The sequence below is a fragment of the Callithrix jacchus genome, chromosome 10 (genome assembly GCF_049354715.1).
Source record: "Callithrix jacchus isolate 240 chromosome 10, calJac240_pri, whole genome shotgun sequence".
NCBI classification, from domain to species: Eukaryota; Metazoa; Chordata; class Mammalia; order Primates; family Cebidae; genus Callithrix; species Callithrix jacchus.
In genome coordinates, this window is record NC_133511.1 from 38,692,488 (window position 1) to 38,714,551 (window position 22,064).

At 37.9% G+C, this 22,064-nt stretch overlaps 1 protein-coding gene and 1 non-coding gene across 8 annotated transcripts in view; both read right to left on the reverse strand.

Moving 5' to 3' along the window:
- ARHGAP42 (Rho GTPase activating protein 42) overlaps positions 1 to 22,064 on the reverse strand; it is a 316,830-nt gene that overhangs the window by 49,655 nt on the left and 245,111 nt on the right. For all 7 annotated transcript variants that reach the window (XM_035265195.3, XM_054241785.2, XM_002754646.6 and 4 more), the window contains 4 exons: positions 19,819 to 19,948; positions 7,748 to 7,848; positions 5,757 to 5,866; positions 1,063 to 1,141 (listed from right to left, as the gene is read on the reverse strand). In XM_035265195.3, coding sequence (XP_035121086.1) covers positions 1,063 to 1,141; positions 5,757 to 5,866; positions 7,748 to 7,848; positions 19,819 to 19,948 — 420 coding nt within the window. The remainder of the gene's footprint in view (positions 1 to 1,062; positions 1,142 to 5,756; positions 5,867 to 7,747; positions 7,849 to 19,818; positions 19,949 to 22,064) is intronic.
- On the reverse strand, positions 21,824 to 21,929 carry LOC118146043 (small nucleolar RNA U13). Its single transcript, XR_004731510.1, has one exon. It is a non-coding gene; the product is annotated as a small nucleolar RNA U13 (small nucleolar RNA).

The following is a 22,064-nucleotide window of genomic DNA, read 5'->3' on the forward strand; positions in this document are numbered from 1 at the left end:
CTGATTGCTCCTTCTTCCAATTTCCTGCTTAGCATGTTGTCAATGTACATAATCCTAACTTGTACATCACTGGGCTAACAAACTATTCCCTAAATTTGCTGTAAGTCAGGGCTTCTGAACTATTTCAGGTAGAGAGTGAATTTTCTTTTAAATCTATTATTAACATTTGTGTAAAATATAATAAAATTGAAATAGAAAATAATAAAGAATCAATGCAGCATTCCAACTTTTAAATTACATTTAGCAGACTTGAAATAACCTAAGGGACTACATGATTTTCTAAAAGCTGCATCATACTTTCTGCACTGATCTTACTGTGGACTGGTAACACAGTTTGAGGGAGGGTCTTGAAGTCTGCAGACCACACTTTGTAAGGTACTATGGCTGTACAGGTTCTTTGCCATCTAATGAATGGTTCTCAAGTGACCAGATGGGGACTCCTGTTTCCTCTGTGTGTTCACCCTCTGCTAATCTAATAACAGTGATCCTTAAGAAAACAGACAGTGATGAATGATTCCGCCTCCTTTTTACATAAGCCTTCCGAATTTTTATAAGTTGTAAGATCATACCAATTTCAAAATAACTATTAAAAAATGGGGATATGTATGGAAGTGAAAATGTCAAGCCACAGGCAGTTTTATCAAATTATACATTTAAAAAGTGATTTCGATTAGAGAATCAGTTCTTACCCTGAACCTTGTTCATCACTCTAATCCATGCCTAGCACAGGCCCTGCAAAGACTGGGCACGTGGTAATTATTAACTGAATAAGATAACTTAATGGGTCCAGCCAAGGTGATGAGTGTGTCATTTTTTAAGAAGTAACTTTAGGGTTTTATGTGAGTCCTGAAAGTCCCCTTATAAACTAAGTCAGAAAGGTAGAGTTACCTGCCATGAGTGAGACTAGGAAAGCAGTAAAAGTATCTACTCCTCTGATTCCTTTTTAAATATTTTCAATTATACTATGGGCAAAACATTTTATACTCTCTATGAAAAGAATTTCCATACTTTGTAATTATTAGAACAATAAAAACTAAATTATAGACTGTATCATAGTCTTACCGGTTCCTTCCCATCCATGGCTTCAAGCCAGAGTTTTCTATTAGCTTCTGAGAAGGCCTGTAATGTGATGATCCCATGCCTATTAAAACAAATATTTTATATATTTATACATTTACTACTTTTTAAATTCTCAGTTAACTATAAATATAAAATTTGAAGAAAATTAAAGTTAAGAGAAAAAAGAAATGAAGAGAGAGGAGAAAAACATAGGAATTTTAAAAAAAGAAAAGAAAAAGATCGAACCTCAATACCTTTCAGAAAAATCACTGGATATGCAAAAAATGTTTTTAATTCTAATGATCACAAGTGGTAAAATCATTAATTGTTTTTGGTACAGAACTGTCTGAAAAACACTAATTTCAAACTATTTTCCTTGAAATGATCAAAAAGGATGCAAAGGTTACATTCTTCAAAGCCATCTATGAATTCCACAATATGGGAACTTGACCCTGATGTGGTGCAGTCTAGTCACCAAAAACAATTTCAGTGAGTATGTGACAATGTGGAAAGCCTCATATCATAACTAGATAACATTTAAAAAGACACGAAAACCAAATGACATTTCTCTATACCGTGATGACAATATCGAAATGAATTTATTTAAAAATAATTCTCTCCCATGCTGTCATTCTGAAATAGTTACTTAAGGGTACACTTCAAGAAAGAAACAAAGGGCAGAGAAAGATGGGAGAGAACCAGATATGAAGGAAAAGATATAAAATATTAGAAACAGATTAAATTAAACAGGAAATTGAGAAATCTGTGAAGAGGAACGTTGAAAAGAAATTTTTATTACAAATATTTTATGATTTAAAAGCTGGAATGAAAAAATAAATAATAACTATATCTTCTGCAAACAAGAAGACAGATCATGAGAATGACAAGAAACTGGAAATGTATATAAATATTAATTTGATATTGGAGAATTTAAGCCAGTGTAGTAATACCAACAATAAAATACTGAAAATCAGTATTTGTTGGATATTTACTATGTGACAGGCACTGTGTTATGAACCTTAATTCTCTCATTTAATCCTGAAAACAATCTTCTGGGGTGAGTACTCACTATCCTTAATTTACAGACCAAAAAAACCTAAGTACAGGGTTTAATAAAGTGCTCCAAGGTTATATAACTGAAATGTGTTAAAATAAGAGAAAGCACTAACAGGTTGGTATTTGTCTACATAGAAAATCCAGAAGTCTCTTCATAAAACTATTAAAACTAATAAAGAGCTTAGCAAGTAGGTCAGATAAGAGCTTGCCGTATAAATAAACTAACACCCTCTCTATACAGTAGTCTTAACCATTTAGGAAACCAAAATTCAACTCATAAAAAGAATCCTATTCAAAATAACAATAAAAAGAAGGTGCCCAAAGGTAAATTTGAAAAAATATATGTAAAATATTCAAGAAGAGGTTAATTCTGTACCCACTGAAAACTTTACTGCAACTCCAGTCAAAACCCCAAAAGATATTTTGAGAGACAAGGGGAATTTAATAAGTGGATCTTCAAAATCATACAGGGCAAAAGAGCCAACATAATCTAAAGCAGCCTGAGAACAGGGTCAGTGCCCTACTAGATACAGGTAATACCTCAATGAATTTCTCTGCGTGATTGAGCTTCACAGACACTCTATTTTTAACAAATTGATGGTTTGCTTGTGTCAACCGGTGTTGAGCACGTCTATCAGCACGCTTTTCCCGGCAGCATTTGCTCACATTGTGTCTGTGCCACACTTTGGTGATTCTTGCAATATGTGGAATTTTTCATTGTTATTATATCTATCATGTGATGTATGATCAGTGATCTCTGATACTACTATTGTCATTGTTCTGGGGTGCCACTAACTATGTCCACATAAGATGGCAAACAGTTAACAAAAGTTGTGTGTGCCACTGCTCCACTGGTTGGCCATTTCCCCATCTCTCTCCCTCTCCTGGGCCTTCCTATTCCCTGAGATATAACAATATTAAAATTAATCCAATCAATAATCTCACAATGCCTCTAGGTGTTTAAGTAAAAGGAAGATTAGCATGTCTCTCACGTTAAATCAAAAGCTATAAATGACCAAACTTAGTGAGAAATACATGTTGAATTCCAAGATAGCCTAAAAGCTAGGTCTCTTGTGCCAAGCAATTAACCAAGCTGTGGATGCAAAGGAAAAGTTCTTAAAGGAAATGAAAAGTATCACTCTAATGAATACACAAATGCTAGTAAATCAAAACAACCTTATTATTGATATGGGGAAAGTGTTAGCGTGTGGATAGAAAATCAAACCAGACATAACATTCTCTTAAGCCAAAGCCTCATCCACAGCAAGGCCCTAACTGTCTTCAATTTTATGAAGGCTGAGAGAGATGAGTAAGCTGTAGATTAAAAGTATGAAGCTAGCAGAAGGTGGTCCATAATGTTTGAGGAAAGAAGTCATTTGCATAATATAAAGTGTAACATGAAGCAGCAAGTGCTGATGTAGAAGCTGCAGCAGGTTATACAGAAGATGAAGGCAGCCACAGGAAACAACAGATTTTCACTGGAGATGAGGCCTTCTGTTGGAAGATGGCCTTATTTAGGACTTTCACAGATAGAAAGAAGTCACCATCTGGCTTCAAAGCTTCAAGGAATGGGCTGACTCTGGTGGAAGTTAACGTAACTGGTGACTTTAAGTCAGAGAGTCAATACTTGTGTATCATTCTGAAAATCCTGGGGTTCTTAAAAATTATGCTAAATCTGCTCTACCCATTCTCTAAAAATGGAAAAATAAAGCCTGAATGACAGCACAACCGTTTACAGCATTGCTTTACTGAGTATTTTAAACCACTGCTGAGATCTACTGCTTAGATTAAAAGGTTTGCTTCTAAATATTACTGCCCATTGACAATGTAACTGTCACTGAAGAGTTCTGATAGAGATTTACATGGAGAATAATATCTTCATGACTTCTCCCACAATATCCATACTGCAGCACACGGATCAAGAAGTAAGTTAGACTTCCAAGTCTTATTCTTTAAGAAATACATTTAATTAGGCTTGCACTGCGATAAGTAATGATTCCTCTGATAGATCTGGGTAAAGTACACTGAAAACCTTCTAGAAAGGATTCATAATTTTAGACACCATTAAGGACATTCGTCCCTCATGGGAGGAAGCCAAAATATTCAATTAACAGCAGTTTAAAAGAAACTGATTCCAACTCTTAGGGATGAGTTGGAGGGGTTCAAGACTTCAGAGGAAGTTACTGCAGATGTAGTCAAAACAGCAAGAATGCTGGAATTAGAAGTGGAGCTTTCTAAAAGATGTAACTTTATTGCTGCTATCTCATAATAAAACTTGAAAGGATGAGGAGTTGCTTCTTATGGCTAAGCAAAGAAAGTGGTTTCTTGAGATGGAAGCTACTCCTGGTGAAGATGCTATAAACATTGTTGAAATAACAAAGAATTTAGTGTATCACATACATTTAGCTGACAGTGTAGTATGGCAGGGTTGAGAGGAGTGACTCCAATTTTGAAAGAAGGCCTACTGAGTAAAATGCTATCAAACCGCATTGCATGGTACAGAGAAATCTTTGTTGAAATCAAGAGTCAACTGATGGGGCAAAATTTACTGCTGTCTTATTTTAAGAAAACGGGCATTGCCACCCATCCCTTGGTAACCACCATGCTGATCACTTAGCAGCTACCAACACTGAGGCAAAATCCTTCCCCAGGAAAAAGATTACTATTCACTGAAGATTCAGAGGACCATTCATACTATTTAAAATATTTTAAAATTAAGGATGTATATTTTTTTACACATAATGCTATGGCACACTTAATGGACTGCAGTGTAGTATAAACATAACTTTTATATGCACTGAGAAACTCAAAAATTTCTGATTCAGTTTATTATGATATCCACTATAATAAAGTGGATATCAGAGGAACCTAACCTGCAATATCTCTGAGGTATACCTGTAGCTAGAAGCTATAGTATATGAGCATATATAGTAAGTCATCGTATACAAAGTGTATACATGGATGGACACATACTATAAGCTAGGGTATTCATAATATTGTGGTAGTAATGCAGGAGAAGAAAAATAGATCATGGATTACAGAGCAGAGAGCAAGAAGCATACTCCATATTTTCTTTTTATTCTACTAGTATTGATACAATAAAGGAGTAGAGCTAAGTAATTCCACTAAATTACAAACTTAGAGTCATGACATTTACATCTCTTCCAATACTTTGGGCTAAGAATACCCAGAATATTCAGTCGGCATCCTACAGGCATAAAACTTAAGTTACCTGAAAGAGGCTTATGGTATTCCCACCTGTATCTTATTCCTTGGAAGGAAGGCCACCAAGCTTCAAAAGCCCACCAAAAGGCTGATCCTGGAGCCATAAAATAGCTGTTGGATTCCTTCATTGTAATGGGGACCACGAGGCCACTACAAGCACCTTCTCCTAATACAGTCATGTATATTGATTTTTCAGATTCTGCTTTGAGTGATGCTAGCTTTCTCTAGCATCCTGGATCTGACTTGCTTTCTTGAAATTATCATGCAATAACAATATGAAAGAATAAAATAAACATGTATGCTGTTTTTTTAAAGACTGGAAAACACTTGACTCCTGTCTCATGTTTATATTTAAATACAGAAAGAAACATTGTGTAGCTTATTTAAAAAAATAAAGTGAAAAGAAAAGCTCAAACCTTTCAACTACTTCTATGTCAAAGCAGAATCGTTTGTCAATTGAATCTGTCTTCCGTCGGATACAAGATTTTAATTTAAACATTTCTGGTGAGCTAGTAACAAGGCCATTCTGAAACAAGAAGAGTACCACAGTTTTAAAAAGCTGACAAGGTGAACTGAAATATATTAAATACACGTGCTCAAGTTGCTACATTAAAATGTTTAACAGAGTATAGGTTATGTATAAAGATCACATCATACCCTGTCCTTTTTGTTGATTTCTAACTGTAACTGTCCGATCACAATACATGAAACCATTTGCTAATTAATGGCAAATACATGTTTTATCTAAAAGAATTCTGTAACATGCCTGTGCAGTAACCTTCAACATATTTTACTTACACAGTGTTAAATTATACTATAATGTACATTCCCTCAGTACTTAGATTTAAAAAGGTTTAAAGTTATACAGTCATTTAACATCAGAATTAGATAAACAGAGTGATACAACATTTGTTGCTCTTAATCAAAACTCCCTGGATTGCAAAGAGATTAGTATCATGTGTGTGTCTTTTTATTAGAGCCTTAAATGATAACTAGCTCAGGATTATAAGAGAACTACCAAAATAATATAGTTCCAGTATATACATAATTTAATGCTGTTGATATCACATATGTTAGGTTGGTGCAAAAGGAATTGTGGTTTTCTCACTAAAAATAATGGGAAAAAATGCAATTACTTTTGCACCAATGTAACACCATCCGATAGTTTTACTGGTAACACGCTGCAACTCTGCTACTAAAACCGATTCCCAGGACAAGATACAACATAGGCCACATTCTTAGAAATTCTCTTCTGTACCTGAGATGCCAGTCTATTTAAAGGGGAACGTTTACCTAATGTATGGTTATTTCTTATCTGTGGTTGCAAATGTCATCAATTTATTAACAGACCTTTGGCTTGGTCTACTTACATTATTAATTCACTGTCACATAAGTTGGATTTACGGTAGTAACTATGAGAGCGGAAAACTTAAGTGTGTTATGGCACATAGTAACTTCCCATGATGGTAGCAACTAAGGTTTCTTTTTCTCTGCTATGTTCCCCTGTATTTTATGTCTTTCATTTTGAATTATTAGACTCTGATGAACGCCCAAGTACAATAAGTTTCTAATGACGTATTTGAGTATGTGTCTAAGTTAGATCCACATTTACCTCTGCCATGATCTATACCACTAATTATCTGGGAAAGGCACTTAATTTCTACTAACTTTATTTTCTAATCGGTTAAAATAAGGCTGGACTAAATTATCTTTAGCATAACTCCCAGCTCTAGGATACTTAGATTGTGACCTAATTAATTCACAGGTTAAATCATTGGCCATATTGTGACCTTAACTCACAAGAAGATTATATGCTACAGGCAAGAAAGCTCTCTGTAGCATTTCCTCAAAGTACACTGTATTCCATGCTATTCACTAGCTATGTGAGACATTCAGTAACCAATTTACTTTTGGGGTAAGTGAGCATCTATTGGTTTCTTCTGAGAAACCTTGTTAGCTGGCATTTTGGCAAACAGTGTGCAGTGCAGAAGGGGACAAGGCATGCAGTGACAAACGTAGCCTCCCCCAGAGGCCACCCAGGGGAAAGATACAGAATCTCTGAGCCTGCTCCAGCCATGGACAGTCCCTTCCTGGGCTGCTGGCCAACCCACAGCATAGACAAATAACTCTGCTGCCGGAAATGTGAGACGACACCTCTGTAATCTACTGAAGGATCCCTATATTTAACTCAGCTGCTCATAAATATGTCATGGCCAAGTTAAAGGAAAGCCCTGGCTACTCTTTTCAAGTCATTCAGGTCACAAAAATGAGAGAAAATATTTGACTTCTATTTTTTTTTTTTGTAAATGTGTATATGTTAACTAGAGAAACAAACATGATTTTTAAAAATTCCATTACTTAAATAACAAACAGTTTAAAAAACAAACAAAAACCAAAACTAACTCACCATTTTCCCACTGGATTTCATTTCTGAAACACTCATTGTAAATGTTTTACTTCCCTTATCATATGTACAATAATGTTTAATCCATGTAAAACCAAGCGGTCCTAATGTAAAGAAAAAAAAATATTTCAGATTTGTTAATGATTTGTATCCACGTTTGCACACTCTCCAGTGCTATGATATACAATTGAGGATCTCCATATACCATGCTAGTTTGTAGTATTTACTGTACATGAGAAAGAACAGAGGGACAATGCTATAGTGTGGAGTGTTTTAAAATCAGACAATGTGGCTTTACTTGCAGTTCTGACACCTACTTTGTAAAAATTGTGAGTTATTTTCAGTTACCCATCTGTAAAAGTGGTATACTTGTATCCCATAGAGTCAGGAAGAATGAGAAATAAGAGTCCGAACTGTTAAAAATGGTCTCCTTACTTCTACCTGTATTCTTTATTTTCAAAGCTGTCAGACATATTCTGTTAAAAATTTAGCCAGGTTATTCACTCCTTTGTTTGGAACCCTCTAGTGCCTTCCTATCTTACTCCAGATAAAAATCAAAGAACCTATTATCCACAAGATTCCAAGTAAGTGGCCTCCCATGCTTTCCTTGGTCACACACCCCACTGCCTTCAGCCTTGTGCACTCGCTCCAGTTACACTGGCCCCCTTGCTGGTCTCTGAACACAGTGAAGGCATTCCTACCCTAGGGCATTTGCAGTTTCTGTTTCCCAGGCCTGGACTACATTTTCATTAGATAACTGGATAACTTGCACTGTTACCTCCCTTCCGGCCTTTTCCTAAATGTCACTTACATAATATGACCTTTCCTGGAGAGAGATCTGAAATCTAAACACCCTCACCTTAATACTTATCGTTCTTCCTTGCTTTCATTTCTTCTTAGTGGTTATCACTGTCTGAAATATGATTTTTTAAAACTGATTTAGCCCATTTATTGTGTCTCTCTGCCACAAGATTTTAAGAATCTATGCGAGCAGAAACATGTGATGTTCAGCTGACTAGAATATGAATTGTTAGTCCTTACAACAGGGCCAGACATATAGTTGTCAGTCAGTATCATCAAATGAATAATGAATAAAGGAATGAATCATGTATCTTGTTCTAAGACTTTACTAACCTTAGAGTTATTTCCTCTTACTCCTAATCTGGAAAAAACAAATTCAAATTACTCTTTAAAATGTAAATAATTGGCCAGGCGCAGTGGCTCACGACTATAATCCCAGCACTTCGGCGGAGGTTGCGGTGAGTCGAGATCACACCATTGCACTGCAGCCTGGGTAACAAGAGCAAAACTCCGTCTCAAAAAAAAAAAGGAAATAATTTCCACTATCTATATTAGAAGAAACTTGTATGTGTAATGTTCACTTTCTTTAACCCCAAAATATCATGTAACCCTTTTCCATAGCACCCATGTTATCGTCCAGTATTCTCCTCAGCGAATTTGCCAGAGAGTAGAATGCATCATGAGTACAATGTTTCCAAGGCCAAGGTGGAAGACCTTCAGTTTTCCCACAGGAAAGCTAAGTATCCTGCACCCAAACACCATAGTGGGCTGCGTGGATTGGAAATGGTGCTTATTTTCTATATATTATTAGCATCTCCATCCAGGGACCCATCTTGCTTAACACCTGAATTTTTCTAGCAGCTACTATGCACATGTTATTGCTGGCTTCATTTCAGAACACTGTTTAAAAGAAAGAAATTGAAATATAAAAAAGTACCTCTTGAGAAAAGTGTTTCATGAGCCATTTAAGTTTTTTTCTTTCATATTAATGCCCTTGGTATCAAGTTTAATACTTAGCCACTCCAGATTTTAAAATTACAGGGTGCAGCCATATACTTCGTAATCACAAAAGATTATACTCAATTCCATTTGGGGACGATTTCACACTATAACACTTAATAATACTTGTTGATAATTCTGTCATATGTGATGTAAAAGACTTAAAGGCTTAGAGCTAATTAGTGGAAAGTGACTGGATAGAAATTTTTGTATGTAGTGACTTCATTACGTAGGTAGCAATTTATGAAGCAATATTAGCTATAATTGTAAAATAAAGCTGCTATAATGCTCTGATGCTATTTTAAACCAAAGACCCTTTTTCCTGCCTCCATCTTCAGTTCAGAACCTCCTGCATTTAATCCTTGAGTTTGCTGCAAACACATGATGCTTTCTTTAAAGCTGACTAGCACTAGGCCAGGGCAGATGTTTTAGACAGCAATTCTAAAATCCCCAAAAGTATCTGGGAAAATAAAAATTGATTACAGCTCTAAAACTGCAAAATAAAAGATGTTTAATTGTCTTACCCAGCAATCACTTAAGGGGCTGAGATGAATATTTGCAGTGTGGAAGGGAAATTAACATTCATTGGATACCTACTAAGGGCCCATATTTTATCTGAGAGCCTATTATAACAGACATTATAAAGAGTACTTTAACAAAACTGGGCCTGTGACCTACATATGACAATATGCTCATCAATAGGGCATGGGACAAAAGTTATTCTTTTTAGAGAAATAATATGCTGGAATTGTTTTATGAATTAAATGAGATAAATTGCAAAGAATAATAAGAGCCCATAGTAAGTACAGTATTATTATTTTTGATATTACTAAGAATAGAGACATTTTACATATGATATCTCTAATTCTTGCAATATCATTATGACATGGGTTTAAATCTCTCTCTTTTATAAATGAAGAGAGACTGAGCTCAGAAAATTACTTGCACAAGTCACAGGTCAGCACAGGCATGGAATCCCAACACAGCCCTGTCTGACTCTGGAACCCCTCTCTTTCAGTTACACTGAAGTCTAGCAGAATGTGATTTAATGCATGCCTCCAGGTAGATAACACAAACACCACAGATTCAGATAAAGTGGAACTCTGTATCCAAACTATGAGCTAAGCCTACCCCACCACATCCATCTCCATTTATCACTCAATATATGGCTTTGATATCTACTATTGGTCACTGGCTGCTAATTGTGTAAGTGCATCTTATGCTTTCAACTACACAATATAAACCTTGAAGCCAAATAATTATCTCGTTTTTGTCCCCCACAGAACTTATCCACCTAGTGATATCAAGTACATAATCGATACATCTTGGTAAACTGGTTTGATTGTTTTCATTGAAAATGCTTTCAAAGATCCCAAGTTAGAAGGGGCTTTGCATATTTTCTCCTCATATAAAAATAATTCCAAAAGCATATAAATATATTACTTTTTTCTTTATATCCCTTGGAAAAGGGAATGGGGAAGATGATAGGTGGGAAAAGATGGGAGGAAGGGATCATAATGGGGCAAGAGATAACTTCTGAAGGTGATTAATATGCTCATTATGTTGTAGTGTGGTGATGGCTTCACAGGTGCGTGCATATGGCAAAATTATCAAACTGAATGTTTTAAACGGGTGCAATTAATTTATGCCAATTAGCCCCAATAAAGCAGTAAAAACAATGCAGAGAGATACACATCAAATCAAGATGGAAACTGTCTTGGGGGAGGAAATAAATATCAACAAAGAGAATGTGAGTAAGAAGGAGAATGTAACTGTGAGACGCTCTAACTCAGACACTGCTAAGGGGCCATGACAACAGGGGCATAACCAAAGAAGCATTTTAGAAGGAACTGCTGGAAGCACTGGAGAAGATGGATTAGATGATGGGCAAGCCTGGAGGTAGAGGGGGAGAAGTTAGGAGGTCACTGCAAGGGTCTCGCTTGGGCTAAGGCAGTAGAGATGGAGAGAAGGTATGGAATCAAAGGATATTAAGAAGACAGAATAGACAGATTTGTCCCAAGGCTACAGAGAGACACTGGGCTAAGAATGGATTGCCTGGATTCCTGTAGCCTAGGACAGTGGGCGGTACCATTAAGAGAGATTTAAAAGAAAAAAAACAACTCAGGGGAGAGATCAGTACCACAAAGGGCTTTATCATCAGTCCAGAATGACCCAGAGAAGTTAGGCATCTTACAACAAAAGATACCAACATCAGGTAAGTGCATAAAACACTGTGCTTAGTCCATTCATGTAGCCCGCAAATTATGGAATATATAAATTATGCTTATAGACTGACCCAAATGTCCAACAACTTGAGAATAGTAGGACTGAATAACACGTTTGAAGATGATGTAAAAAATAATACTGCAACCTAATCTAAAGCTTTTGTGTTTAGAATAACATATTGTGTGCCCATAAAGATTTCAGCAAGTGTGTAACACCTAGAAAAGTATTCAAGAAATAAAACATAATCAGATGACAATAAATAAAAAATCCAAGGATGGCACCTCCTCTACCATTTGCATGTTCACTGCCCTTACTGGCAACAAATTCTTCCAGTTGGCCAAATCCTTTTTTGGTATAAAATGTGACCTCCTCTCAATGTCCTGTTACATGGAGGCTCTCAAAACTGTATGAAATCATTTAAAATCAAAATTCAAAACTTTCCTTAGAGTCCTTTCCAGGCACAAGTAAAAGACATAACAATAAAAAATAAAATAGGGGAGGGAACTCAAGATGGCGCTGTGACAACAACCCAGGATTTAAGCTCTCAGTTAATCCGCAGAGAGGTGAGTCAAAGCTGCATTTTCAGACTGATCTTTGTTGCCCACAGAATGGGGAAATTCCCAAGTATAAGGGGGACGCAGGACACCAGGCAGAGGCTCTGCCTGGAGAAGCCGGCAGCCGGGGTGGCAGCGGCCGGCCCTACCCAGCGATCCCCACAGGGTGCGCTTGTCCGGGTGCCCTGTTGAAACGGCAACCTGAGACTTGAGAGGGCTGAACTCGGGACTGAAAGGGACTTGGGCAGTGGGCCAGCCCAGGGGATTGCAGGGACACAGCGTGTGGGATAGTGCAGTGGGACAGACAAAATGGCGATTCCAAACGCTCGCCGTGGAGACCGTCCCTGAGGCGCTCCGTGGGGGAGGGGTGTCCACCATTACCGAGGCAACCCACCCTGACTGAGGCACACGCCCACTGCTGACGCAGGCTGCAGTTGCCAAGGCAACCCGCCCCTACTGAGATACATGCCCACTGCTGACACAGCCTGCCGTTGCCAAGGCAACCCGCTACAACAGAGAGACTCCGCTGCAGGGAGTAGCCCGTGGTGGAGAATGCAGCAGAACAGCAAGAGCCTGCAGCAACAGGGCGAGCCTCACAACAGCAGGGCGAAGCCTCGGCAGTCAAATAGTGATTAGACTGCCTTCTACCTGGGCAGGACACCTCAACAGACATCCAAAAACAAAGCCCCAACCCCCCAAGACAGAGCATTTGAGGAAAAAAAGGGGGTTTTTAATGAGCTCTGTTGCAGCAGAATCAAACATAGCAGCCTAACAGCCCTGAATGAACAACAGGGCTCACAGCTCGGCAATTGAGCCCCTATAAAGTACAGACTGTCTCCTCAAGCAGCTCCCTGACCCCTCATATCCAAAAGACTGACATTTGGCAGGCATCATCCTGGGACAAAGATAGTAGAAAAAGAAACTGGTAGCATCCCTCACTGTTCTGCAGCTGCTACAGGTGTACCCCAGACAAGCAGGGCCTGGAGTGGACCTCAGCATTCGTACAGCGAAGGGACTAGACTGGTATGAGGAAAACCAAGTAACAGAAATACTTCATCACCAACAATCTGGGTGTCCACTAAGAGACCCAATCGAAAAGTCAGCAACTACGCAGACAACAAGTAGATAAATCCACAAAGATGGGAAGAAACCAGCGCAAAAAGGAGGAAAACACCCGAAACCAGAACACCTCGCCTCCTAGAAAGGACCAAAACTCCTCACCAGCAAGGGAACAAAGCTGGACGGAGAATGACTGTGATGAAATGACGAAATTAGGCTTCAGACAATAGATAATGAGAAACTTCCATGAGCTAAAAGAACATGTTCTAAATCAATGCAAAGAAACTAAGAACCTTGAAAAAAGATTTGAGGAAATGACAAGAATGGATAACTTAGAGAGGAATATGAATGAATTAAAGGAGCTGAAAAACACAATACGAGAACTTCGCGAAGCATGCACAAGTTTCAATAGCCGAATTGACCAAGCAGAAGAAAGAATATCTGAAGTCGAAGATCAACTCAATGAAATAAAACGAGAAACCAAGATTAGAGAAAAAAGCGCAAAAAGGAATGAACAAAGTCTCCAAGAAATGTGGGACTATGTGAAAAGACCTAACCTACGTTTGACAGGTGTACCAGAAGGAGACAAAGAGAATGAATCCAAGCTGGAAAATACTCTTCAGGACATCATCCAGGAAAATTTCCCCCACCTAGCAAGACAGGTCAACACTCAAATGCAGGACATACAGAGAACACCACAAAGATATTCCACAAAAAGAGCAACCCCAAGGCACATAATCGTCAGATTCAACAAGGTTGAAATGAAGGAGAAAATACTAAGGGCAGCCAGAAAGAAAGGTCGGGTCACCCACAAAGGGAAGCCCATCAGACTCACAGCAGATCTCTCGGCAGAAACACTACAAGCCAGAAGAGAGTGGGGGCCAATATTCAACATTCTTAAAGAAAAGCACTTTCAACCCAGAATTTCATATCCAGCCAAACTGAGCTTCATAAGTGAAGTAAAAATAAAATCCCCTGCAAACAAGCAAGTACTCAGAGATTTTGTCACCACCAGGCCTGCTTTACAAGAGCTCCTGAAAGAGGCACTACACATAGAAAGGAACAACCAGTACCAGCCATTCCAAAATCACACTAAATGCTAAAGAGCATCAATATAATGAGGAATCTACAACAACTAATGGGCAAAACAGCCACTTAGCATCAAAATGGCAGTATCAAATTCACACATAATAATATTAACCTTAAATGTAAATGGACTAAATGCATCAATCAAAAGACACAGACTGGCAAATTGGACAAAAAGCCAAAACCCATCAGTGTGCTGTATTCAGTAAACCCATCTCACATGCAAGGATACACAAAGACTCAAAATAAAGGGATGGAGGAAGATTTACCAAGCTAATGGAGAGCAAAAAAAAGCAGGAGTTGCAATTCTCATCTCTGATAAAATAGACTTTAAAGCAACAAAGATCAAAAGAGACAAAGAAGGCCATTACATAATGGTAAAAGGATCGATACAACAAGAAGAGCTAACGATCCTGAACATATATGGACCCAACGCAGGAGCACCCAGATACATAAGGCAAGTTCTTAATGACTTACAAAGAGACTTAGACTCCCACACAATAATAGTGGGAGACTTTAACACTCCACTGTCAATATTAGACAGATCAACCAGACAGAAAATCAACAAGGATATCCAGGGCTTGAACTCAGACCTGGAGCAAGCAAACCTGATAGACATTTACAGAACTCTCCACCCCAAGTCCACAGAATATACATTCTTCTCAGCACCACATCACACCTACTCTAAAATTGACCATATAATTGGAAGTAAAGCACTGCTCAGCAAATGCAAAACAACTGAAATCATAACAAACAGCCTCTCAGACGATAGTGCAATCAAGTTAGAACTCAGAATTCAGAAACCAACCCAGAACCGCACAGCTTCATGGAAACTGAACAACTGGCTCTTGAATGTTGACTGGGTAAACAATGAACTGAAGGCAGAAATAAAGAAGTTCTTCGAAACCAATGAGAACAAAGACACAACATGCCAGAATCTCTGCAACACATTTAAAGCAGTCTCTAGAGGAAAGTATATAGCAATAAGTACCCATACGGGGAGAATGGAGAGATCCAAAATTGACACCCTATCGTCAAAATTGAAAGAGCTAAAGGAGCAAGATCAAAAAAACTCAAAACCCAGCAGAAGACAAGAAATAACTAAGATCAGAGCTGAACTGAAGGAGATTGAGACATGAAAAACCCTTCAAAAAATCAGTAAATCCAAGAGCTGGTTTTTTGAAAAGATCAACAAAATAGACAGACCACTAGCCAGATTGATTAAAAATAAAAGAGAGAAAAACCAAATAGATGCAATAAAAAATGATAAAGGGGAAATCACCACAGACTCCACAGAAATTCAAACCATCATCAGAGAATATTACAAACAACTCTATGCGCATAAACTAGTAAACATGGAAGAAATGGAGAAATTCCTGGACTCCTGTGTCCTCCCAAGCCTAAACCAGGAGGAAGCTGAACCTATGAATAGACCAATAACAAGGTCAGAAGTCGAGGCAGCAATTAAGAGCCTACCACACAAAAAAAGCCCAGGTCCAGACGGGTTCACAGCCGAATTCTACCAGACACACAAAGAGGAGCTGGTACCATTCCTTCTAAAACTATTCCAAATAATCCAAAAAGAGGGAATCCTTCCCAAATCATTTTATGAGACCAACATCATCCTGATACCAAAACCCAGCAGAGACCCAAAAAGAAAAGAAAACTTCCGGCCAATATCCATGATGAACATAGATGCAAAAATCTTCAATAAAATATTGGCAAGCCGATTGCAACAGCACATCAAAAAACTTATTCATCACGATCAAGTAGGATTCATCTCGGGAATGCAAGGCTGGTTCAACATACGCAAGTCTATAAACGGAATTCACCACATAAACAGAACCAAAAACAAAAACCACATGATTATCTCAATTGACGCAGAGAAGGCATTTGACAAAATACAACAGCCCTTTATGCTAAAAACCCTCAATAAACTCGGTATCGATGGAACATATCTCAAAGTAATAAAAGCTATTTATGACAAACCAACAGCCAATATCATACTGAATGGGCAAAAACTGGAAGCATTCCCTTTGAAATCCGGCACTAGACAAGGATGCCCTCTCTCACCACTCCTATTCAATATAGTACTGGAAGTTCTAGCCACAGCAATCAGGCAAGAAAAAGAAATAAAGGGTATTCAAATAGGAAAGGTGGAAGCCAAATTGTCTCTATTTGCAGACGACATGATACTATACCTAGAAGACCCCATCGCCTCAGCCCAAAAACTCCTGAAACTGATAAGCAACTTCAGCAAAGTCTCAGGATATAAAATCAATGTGCAAAAATCACAAGCATTCGTCTACACCAATAACAGACTTAAAGCCAAATCAAGAATGAACTGCCATTCACAATTGCTACAAAAAGAATAAAATATCTTGGAATACAACTCACAAGGAACGTAAGGGACCTCTTCAAGGAGAACTACAAGCCACTGCTCAACGAAATCAGAGAGGACACAAACAGATGAAGAAACATTCCATGTTCATGGCTAGGAAGAATTAATATCATGAAAATGGCTATACTGCCCAAAGTAATTTACAGAATCAATGCTATCCCCATCAAGCTACCATTGACTTTCTTCACAGAACTGGAAAAAACCACCATGAACTTCATATGGAACCAAAAGAGAGCCCGCATAGCCAAATCAATTCTAAGCAAAAAGAACACAGCGGGGGGCATCACACTACCGGATTTCAAACTATACTACAAGGCTACAGTAATCAAAACACCATGGTACTGGTACCAAAACAGAGATATAGACCAACGGAACAAAGCAGAGGCACCGGAGGAAACACAACATATCTACAACTATACAATCTTTGATAAACCTGACAAAAACAAGCAATGGGGAAAGGATTCCCTATTTAACAAATGGTGTTGGGAAAACTGGCTAGCCATGTCCAGAAAGCAGAAACTGGATCCCTTCCTGACACCTTACACTAAAATTAACTCCAGATGGATTAAAGACTTAAACATAAGACCTGGCACCATAAAAACCCTAGAAGAAAATCTAGGCAAAACTATCCAGGACATAGGAGTAGGCAAGGACTTCATGAACAAAACACCAAAAGCATTGGCAACAAAAGCCAAAACAGACAAATGGGACCTAATGAAACTCCACAGCTTCTGCACGGCAAAAGAAACAGTCACTAGAGTGAATAAGCAACCAACAGAATGGGAAAAAATTTTTGCAGTTTACCCATCTGACAAAGGGCTGATATCCAGAATTTACAAAGAACTCAAACAGATTTACATGAAAAAAACAAACAAGCCCATTCAAAAGTGGGCAAAGGATATGAACTGACAAGTTACAAAAGAAGACATATATGAGGCCAACAGTCATATGAAAAAATGCTCATCATCACTGGTCATCAGAGAGATGCAAATCAAAACCACATTGAGATACCATCTCACGCCAGTTAGAATGGCGATCATTAAAAAATCTGGAGACAACAGATGCTGGAAGGATGTGGAGAAAAAGGAACACTTTTACACTGTTGGTGGGAGTGTAAATTAGTCCATCCACTGTGGAAGACAGTGTGGCGATTCCTCAAGGCCTTAAAAATAGAAATTCCATTTGACCCAGTAATCCCATTACTGGGTATATACCCAAAGGACTATAAATCATTCTACTATAAGGACACATGCACACGAATGTTCATTGCAGCACTGTTTACAATAGCAAAGACCTGGAATCAACCCAAATGCCCATTGATGATAGACTGGATTGGGAAAATGTGGCACATATACACCATGGAATATTATGCAGCAATCAGAAATGATGAGTTCATGTCGTTTGTAGGGACATGGATTAATCTGGAGAACATCATTCTCAGCAAACTGACGCAAGAACAGAAAATGAAACACCGCATATTCTCACTCATAGGCGGGTGATGAAAAATGAGAACACATGGACACAGAGAGGGGAGTACTAAACACTGGGGTCTATTGGATGGAAAAGGGGAGGGCCAGTGGGAGGGGGAGGTGTGGAGGGATAGCCTGGGGAGAAACGCCAAATGTGGGTGAAGGGGTGAAAGCAAACAGAACACACTGCCATGTGTGTACCTATGCAACTGTATTGCATGCTCTGCACATGTACCCCAAAACCTAAAATGCAATAAAAAAATAAGAAAAATAAATAAATAAATAAAATATATCAAGCCAAAAAATAAAAAATAAAAAAATAAAATAAAAATTTCCTTAGAGTCCTAAGTGAAAACTATATTTCATATTGATGAGCGAAGGGATTGGTAATTTTTCATGAACTGCGGCCAGTGGAGGGGGTGGGGGGCAGCAGGGGCGGGTGAAAGCTCCTTATTATGTGCTAATTATAGAGCACCTAGGCAGATCACTCGTTTTATCATTTTTAGATTTGAAGACAGTAGGCTGGCCAAGGTAGATAGTTACGAGAAAAATCCTAAAACCCAGATCTCCCGAGCCAGTATTCCTCTGCCATCAAGTCCACATGGTAATAAATGTTTGCAGAGTCTGCTGGATCAAATTTAATTTGCATGTGTCCTGCTATCCAACAAATGAGCATCACTTGGGCATGTCAAATATAAAATGTGCTGGCATTTTAGTCATCATGTTGCACATACAGTATATCAAAAGCCTTTCACATTGGTCCACAATGGGCTGGAAACACACACAACTGTTTCTTCACCAAAAACAGCAGAAGAATGATGCCACAGGGCATATATGGTTTGAAAGAGTTAATGTAGTCAAAGTAGTCCGACTAGTTCCACTTAATGACAAGTAACACGCACAAAGAAGTCCAGTCGTACAAGCCTGAATGGTTTATTATTATTTTTGTGAGAAAAATGTCCCTCATGTGAGGCAATTACAACAGTGCTCTATTGGCTTTGGTACTTATTGCCAAACCTTAGGAACTAAAGAGAGCCAATCTGACGTTAGCATGATTTCCAATTTTACGCCTGTGAACAGACAAGGCGCAGAATTAAATAAAATAATGTTGCCAGAGGGTAAAACTACTCTCACAGTCACCAGGTTGATTCATCCCAATAAAGACTTTGGTTTGCAATTTTCCATGAAACTTTGAGATTAAGTATCATAATTAAATGCTAAAACTGAACTCCTGTTATATGGTATTGTCAGTGAAGACTCTAAGTTCCAAGTATAACAATATGCCAACTCAGACATCCTGATGGCAAAATGTAGAAAAATATCCTCACTTTGGTGGTGGTAGTGGGAAAGTAGATATGAAGCTATAAGAAATTTCAGTCTTCCTACTTGAAGGAAATACTACTAACCAAGTCACATCTCATGGAAATATTAATAGAATGTTAAGTCTAAGAGACGTGAAGTAACGCCTTTGTGACTCACGTTTTTCTTGGACATACAGATAGCCTTCCATCGTCCACTGGCTGGGTGGTCTGTAGTCCTGGTTGGCAGATTTCATCCTTTGCATCAACCGCTCTACCTCTTGTCGAGTACTTTCAAAATTATTCCTTGTCTTAAGTAAATAGAAACAATAATTTCAGTTATTGTATCCTACCAGGTTTCAGGAACACCCAGACTGATGTTTTGTTTTGTTTTTATTTATTTTTGAGACAGGGTATCACTCTGTCACTTAGGCACTAATATGACTCACTGCAGCCTTGACCTCCTGGGCTCAAGTGATCTTCCTGCCTCAGCCCCCACACGCAGCTGACTACAGGCACACGCCATCACACCTGGCTAATTTTTTGTAGAGATGGGTGTCTCACTATGTCTCCCAGGCAGGCTGGTTTCAAATTCCTGAGCTCAAGCCATTTGTTTGTCTCCCAAAATGCTGGGATTACAGGTGTGAGCCACCTGACCAGCCCAGAATAATGTTTCAAAACCTCAAATTGTACAATGATGACCTTGATTCTTTTGACACTATTCACCACATCTATGACTTTCTGGTGTTGGGTCCAAGATCTGATTTGGAACTGATTTCGTAAAAACTTCTCTGAACAACCTTCTGCGTGTTTCTCTTTGAATCTCTCTGTCTCTGTCTCTGTCTCTCTCTCTGTGTCTCTCTCTCTCTCTCTATCTCTGTGTGTGTGTGTGTGTGTGTGTGTGTGTGTGTGTGTGCATGCGCATGCGACTTTCTATTTTCACATTCTAACATTATTACTTAGGAGGTAAACTAGGGCAATTAAAATAAAATACGATGCACTACATAAAATCTGAATTCCCTAAATACCTAAGGTTAAGAAACAGATACACAGGGACTTAGCTTCTTTGAAGGGAAAAAACAAAGTAAGTTCATATACTTTTGATATATGTGACATTGAACGTGTGAAGAAAAAGTTTGTCACCACTGTACCAAAGGCGTTTTTTGAAGAAACATCATGTGGCTTGGATTTTTGGTATAGGTATTAAGAAGGAGTGTTAAAATAACTCATATAAATCAATAGGTTTCCAAGTTCTAACTTCTTCTGTTGCAAGAAATAGATTACTTACTTTATATTAAGTTTACTTAAGCTATATATAGAAAGAATCAGGCTTTTCTCTATGAATACCTCATTTGCATTACCTCAAAAATACACTTCTGAAGATATAATAATCATCACCACCAAACTCTAAGAAAGAGTTTGTGCCCCATAAAAAAAAAAAAAAAAATCTCCAACTTAGGAAAATTTTCTTGTCACTTTCACTATTTTTGTCTTTCAAATATAAGGGTCTGATATTTTCCCCCAATTCCTTACCTCTCTTCTGTTCCTGAATCCTAAGAATCTGAATGTAATTTTATTTAATGTGGAAGTAAATGATAAAACTATTTTAGCTTTTATAATTTTCCCTTTTAATAGTGGCTGAAAAAGCCTAAATACATTCCATATTGAAAAACAATGGAATGAATTAAAAATGAAACTGATTCTGCTAGAAAATCTAAGTTAAATAAAAACTAAAACTCAAAACAGAAATGAATAAATCCCCTTAACTATTTCATATGGGACATTCTAACTGTATTTTTATTTACTGGACATTTCCACAATGGCAAGAATCAGATAAACAGAAAAACACACTTTATAGAAAATTAAGTGAAGGTGTTCCAAGTTATTTTAGCTATATAGGGGTTGGCAGTCAGGGTTTCAGTTATAGCAAAACCTCAACAATTAGGACATCATCATTTGTCAGGTTTGATGCTGTGAAATGGGTGAGCTAAACTTTTGGGTGTGTTTTTACTTCAATGCAAGTGTTGCTCTGCATTTGAACATCAGAATTTGTATAACTATAGAATTAGAGACTAAAAGGATTAATCAAACAACTTCACAAAATAAATTCTGATAGAAATAGATGGCCTGTTTGGAAATAATTCTCACTTTATAAAATATTTTCTTTTTCTCTCTTTTTTTTTTCAAGTCAGATGCGTAACATGCTGAGATTTTAAGAAGGTACAGAGGGTTGGCACATCTCACATGTGCACATGGACACCCGATCATCATGCCCATGAACTACAAAAAGATCTCTTGCTTATGTTTTAAAGCAGTTATTCTGAATGCCTCAAAACCACGTTTAAACCTGTTATTTGAAAATAATAAACAGCATATATTTTATATGCAATTTCAAAGAAAGATGGAACATTTGATATCAAAGTACAA